The sequence below is a fragment of the Amphiura filiformis genome, unplaced genomic scaffold, assembly GCF_039555335.1.
Source record: "Amphiura filiformis unplaced genomic scaffold, Afil_fr2py scaffold_462, whole genome shotgun sequence".
NCBI classification, from domain to species: Eukaryota; Metazoa; Echinodermata; class Ophiuroidea; order Amphilepidida; family Amphiuridae; genus Amphiura; species Amphiura filiformis.
The window spans coordinates 897-6,993 of record NW_027305926.1 but is presented as its reverse complement, the minus strand read 5'-3'; the positions used below and the strand labels follow the sequence as shown (position 1 = coordinate 6,993).

General features: G+C 39.8%; 1 protein-coding gene across 1 annotated transcript; it reads right to left on the bottom strand.

The window, feature by feature from the left end:
* Positions 1 to 217: 217 nt before the first annotated feature.
* Positions 218 to 5,655, bottom strand: LOC140145605 (usherin-like; the record flags this gene model as incomplete). The annotated part of the gene is made up of 6 exons (XM_072167299.1): positions 218 to 516; positions 1,657 to 1,932; positions 2,244 to 2,471; positions 3,149 to 3,293; positions 4,301 to 4,467; positions 5,386 to 5,655. Coding segments are annotated over 6 exons (1,385 nt in total), but the record flags the coding sequence as incomplete, so codon positions are not given.
* Positions 5,656 to 6,097: the final 442 nt, after the last annotated feature.

Genomic DNA, 6,097 nt, shown 5'->3' with positions numbered 1-6,097 from the left:
GCACCCGAGTCCATCAACTCAAACAACATCTACGTGACAGAGGGTACCCTACCAAAGTTATTGACAAATAAGTCAAGAAGGCTGTTGAAGTCCCCAGATCAGAGGCTCTCCAACCTCGGCGGAAGGAAGAGACATGCACCCGCATTCCTCTTGTTGTAACCTACAACCTCATCCACTCCACCATCGCCACCACCATACACAAATATCTGCCTATTCTTCATGCCTCTGAACGCTGCAAGAAAGCCATCCCGGAGCCACCCATGGTAGCTTTCCGTAGACCGACAAATATCAAGGATTTGGTTGTTAGATCATCTCTCAAGATCCCCTCTACGCAAGCTCCTGAATTGGGATTCTCTCCAGGTGCAACAAATGTGCTGCCTGCAACCACCAACACATCAGAGAGCAGACCAAGCATACGACTGCTGGTGAGACATTCCGCAGCACCATCACTGGAGAAAGATATGATATTCAACACCCTCTCAACTGCCAGTCTACAAATATCATCTACCTCATCACCTGTAAGAAATGTAGTCAACAATACATTGGTGAAACTAAGAGAGCCCTGAAGACCTGGTTACTTGAACACTGTGGGGACACCAAACACAACCGAGACAAGCCAGTTGCCAGACACTTCAATCAAGCAGGTCACAGCACTGATGACATCACCATCATGGCCATTGACAGACCTAACAGCAAGAACTACTACCATCGTTTGGCTTTGGAAGCCAAATGGATTAAAACACTGCAGACTAGCACATCGAAGGCATCAACATCAAGGGTCATCAATAATCTCCCCCTCCTTTCCTATGGTTTGGTCATGTAGGTCACTATCCCATACCTTTTTCTCATCACTTTTTTGTTCAAAATTGGACCACCTCTTCACTCCTGGCATGCCGTCTCCATGGTCTGGGAGCGGGAGCCAACGCACATAGACGTTGGTACCGCATGGCTGTCCCACCTAGGCGGGCTATGTTGTTCCGTGTGCCGGGTTGTGGGGTCAGTGGTCCCCCTTTTCATTAGATTTTGGTTATTTTCAATTTTCCCTTCCCTTGTCGATTTCCCCTCTTTGTGACCTGCTTGGCCTACCATATTTTTATGTGCCTTTCTCCAGTCTTTTGTCCCATTTGGCTCTCCATACTTTGCCTGCTGTTATGGTTTTTCACACCTGTCCCAACCCACTCAAGCCTCCACTGTTATTCAGATTTCTTTTATTTTCTGCTGTTATAATCAATGCTTCAGTCAATGCAGCTTTTTTCCTTCCTTTTTTTTTTTGATCAGAGCTGGTCTCCACTATACTGAGAGCAGGTCTCTTATTTTATCCCTTGAGAAAGAAAAGTTTTGTCTTTTCGAAACGTCAGGTTTTTAACTTTGTTTATATATCTTATGTTATTCCCCCATTGGATGTTGTGTCATATTTTCCCTGTTTTTAATTTTATCCATTGCTAGTGTGACACTGCTGTATCCTTTTGGATCCATCCTTTGGTTCCCCGCTGGTCAGTTGGAACAGATTTTCCCTGTTTTTTATATATGTAATCACAGTCAGTTTAAAATTAAAGAGACTAGGGTTTTTATCCTTTTGCTGTCCAATCCACCTGGTTTTTTTTTTATGGGGAGCCCTTAAGATTAGCAGTAAAAAACCTATACCCTTAAACATACCTGTATATACATCATCAACTGTAATCTGCCCAAGAAATCCATCCCTAGTCACCAACACATGATGCCACTCTCCATCATCGTACGTTCTCCCTCCATCATTAGTTGGCGTTGCAGCAGCAGCGCCCCCTTGTGGATCAAACAGGAACCAAGGTCGGCCATCACGTAATTGAATGACGATATACTCTTCCTGTTCACCGTCTGATGCAGCAAAGAGGAGTAGCGCACTGATTGGATCAGCTAGTCCTACACGGTTGACTCGGAATTTCAGTTCAATACCTGTAGCACATAAAATAATATTATAGAAGTTTTGGTCATCATATTTTAAAATCCAAACCTTTTGTTTCTCTATCAAACTACAGTAGAAATTGCATATAAATGAACACAGCTGCAAACAGCATGACGATTGTCTGTGTACACTGCGTGATGAACGCCTGTGACATGCGTGAAATGAATCCAACCATATCATGCCAACTCACTCGTAATTGGTACTACACAAAATTTTTCATAACATAATTTGGGCCTTTCCTTAGCCTATTATCTTACAAAGTATATATGTTTCACCATAATAAAACAAGTAGTTACATTACCTGTGTATGCAGAACTTGGGAGTATCATATTTGAGAACAAATAGTAGCCTCCTCCAGGAAACCTTGCTCCCTTCTCTACAAGTGGAGGCACCCCACTAAATGCAGCAATCATACGGTGTGCTTGGTAGGATGGGGCTGGTCCATTCTGCTGTTGAGGTGGATCCCAAGTGACCTGCATTGTTGATGAATTATAACCATCTACAAATGGTGCCCTGAGTCCAGATGGAACTGTGAGATGTAAATTTGTAAAAAATGAAATGTCTACTCTACTCATTTGAGAACACTATGAAGAGTAATTACTCATGAATTGCTGTAAAAGATTTCCACAGTGTGTTCTGATTACAAGAACTGAAGAACTGATTATAAACATATACCAAATTACCATTTAAAAATTGATTGATAAGGTTGTGTGCAGAATCTCCAATTTGATACCAAATTTGCTACCAAACACTCTAAATTGACAAAGATTGATACCAGCATATGAAAGTTGGTGCATTTTCAGAAGTTTCAAATCAAAACAATACACGCAGGGTCTATTCAATTGTTAATTTGAAAAGCATGAGACATCAATTATGACACATCGTATATTTAGAATTTGCTCCTGCTCTTTAACAAAATTAAAATGTCTGTTGCACAAGCTTGTCATCAGTATAATCGAAGACAGAAAATAGTAGTTTGCACCTGGCATCCCTCCCTGTCAATCAAGCTCGGTGCGGTCAGTGATTGGCTGTCCATATGCACCTCCATAGTTAAGCTAACCAATCACAACCCACACAAAGTCTGATTGACATGGACATCAATGTTCTATTTCTCCATTTTATTATCGTAATATGAGTTGTGCTGAATGGATATCATTACCTTTTGGTAATATATAAATTTATTGCGTGTCAGCCCTGTACACTTACCGCCTTCTAATGTGTTACCACTAGCTCTATCACTCTTAACACATCCGATACTATTGCAGGCTTCCAACAGGAGCACATGTGAGGAATATGGTGTCAGGCCTGTCATGATGAAGTGTCTTTGACTCCCACTGCCACTATACACACGCTGAAATTTAGAAGAAACATTTTTCACTATTTTACACAAATAGAAAACATTTTCTTCATGAATTACTTCTCTCATTAATACAAACAGTCATAGGGATATCGGAACTTGTATTACAAATTTTCTTTCGCTTGACCCGAAGGCTGACAATAAAATTGTTCATTTCATGTTTTATTAGAATTTGAAAAGTTGTAATATAGACCAATCCAATTTCTAACATTCCTATATGGCAGCCATAGCTCGGTCCCCGCTGGGTATATCCCACCTGAAATGTGAAATGATGTGGCCTTGGCGGGGATTTTAAACTGCATTCCACCACCCCTGTTACGCGTAGACAAAAGAATGATGAATTTTACAACAAGTGGCTTTAATCCACCCAACTGGGCAGTCACAACACCAGTTTGGTGCAGAGGGGACCCAATAATGGCCAAATGAATTCTGACCATCACTTGGCTTGTTGGATTTGTCTATAGATAATTGTCCAAATCCATAAAATTGCTGTTCGCTTGTTATGCATCAAATATCTATGGAAGCTCGTCCAGGAATAGGCTACAGGGTATCCCCCTCTATTTTTTTCTACACCCCTGTCATGCCTTCCATAGAGAATGTATGGATTTCAACTGGAATAGCCCATTGCCTGAGGTGTATGAGCATATTCACATTATGCAGCACCAGAGAAGATATCTTACCCTTCCCAGAATCCTTTGCAACATCTTGAATTGTATCGTTACATCAAATTACACTCCTATCACTTTGTACAAAATAGACTGCCAAAACAAGGGTTGCTAGGCATGATATAAACATATTTTGCAAGGTCTGGATGTGCTGTTTGTTGAGGTACTTTTTGTCACTATTGACCCATGTTGCACTAGATAGCAAATTCAAATTGGAAGAAATGCATTGTGGGAAGTGTAAGATATCTTGTCTGATGTAGCACTGTGAAATGACTTTGTTTACATGTACATTCTTATAGAATGACACTTTATTTCATTGATAGTGAATTTACTTACTACTTCTTGTTCAGGCGGTGCAAATGGATCAGTAGATGTTGTGATCTGGAAGAGATTATACAGCACTACAAATCCTCTTATCTCATCATCTGGTGGCTGGACCCAGCTAATATTTAATGCTGAACTGGAAATGCCTGTTACTATTGGAGCTGGTATGGAAATTGGAACTGTGAATCAAGAAAAAGAGGTAGACACTATTACTATGGTGGACTCTTTACAGTACAGACAAAAATTCAGCCTGATTTGGCAAAAATAAAAAAATTATTGGAAACTGTATCCATTTTCAAACCAATTCAGATCAGATAAAATTACACAAGATTTGATTATAGTCAACAATTCAGTACTTCTTATTTTTATTTCAAAGCTATCAAAATTTAAAGGAGAATTGACACATCTGTCAACAGGAGTAACATTTTACTGCCTATTAATAGATTTACTTAATTGTGGTATGTCATATTTGTACCAAAACCAAGGCTACTAGACCAGTGTGTATGTAGGCCCTATACTTTTGTCCTTCAGTTGTCAATTCGTGTTGGCATTGTTTATATTTTGTAATTGGTGGTAAGTGATATGACACATTAACATGCATGACAGTGGACTTTATTCTTCAGACTGTCTAACCAATTTTCCCTTTAAGAAAAAGGCATATAAAAAAAAGGAAAAAAGAAAAGAAAACTTAGCTTGAAATGAAATTGGAATTGGCAATTTAAATGTTCTTGCATCCAATGCTGGACAAAGAGACTGACAAAAAATGCCAACCAAGGGCTGGACAAAGGAGGAGAGGAATACAGATATAGAGAAGGAGAGATAACATTGTCACCTACATGGACACACATCTTGAGCAAGAACATCAGAAGAAATAAACAGATGGTAAATGCAGGAAGAGGGCTTCAATCCTCTGCATGGTGCATCAAATAGCAAAACACACCTTCAGTTAGGGCTATATTAGTCCGAAATTGAAATTTTTCGCACTCCCTATACAAAGGGCCCAGTCAAACTGGAACAAAATATGCTCGTCCCCGTCCCCTACATTTAAATCACCACCACTGGCGCTTGAGAAAATCAAAATGAAGTTTTCAACTCACATTCTTCCATCGTCCTCACTATAGCCCACATACTCTCAGTAGTACCAGCCGTGTTCATAGCAGTAAGCTTAAACTCATACTGAGTGAATGGATCCAAGTCTTCAACAGTGAAGTTAGTAGCAGGGGGGTCTACTGGGTCCTCCAGAGGGGACAGGGTTGGTCGAGGGTTGTACCATCCGGCGGGGTAGAATATCCTTGTCTCAGGGGGGTCTACGTTGCCATTGGAGTCCGGTAGGCCTCTTATGAATAATTCATAATGTGTGATTATACCTGAAAAATAAAACAAAATGTGTTCAATATTCTCTGTCATACTATATATATATTATAAGCTTTTTTGCAGTGAACTTTTTTTCATACCTGGTTATTTTGGGCATGTTTGTAATGTTATATCTACCGTATTCATTCCATTTAATTGAATTTAATTTTAGTGCACATTTTCGATATTTTAAGGCTCAATTTCCCACAAGTAGTCACTCCATGTATAAGCTTAATGAAAGTATTTTGGCAGTAGTGGATGGGCAGTTATTTTCTGGGTGGGTGGGCACTTATACGGTCATGGGCGCTTAAGGCCAGAGTAATGGAAGACACATTCGTCCACGCCCGAATTTGAGATTTCTTGATATTTATCAACACTAAGATGTATTCTTTCACTTGAAACTGATAAAATACAACTTGTTAATATTTACACGTATTTTTGCTTGATTTATTTCAC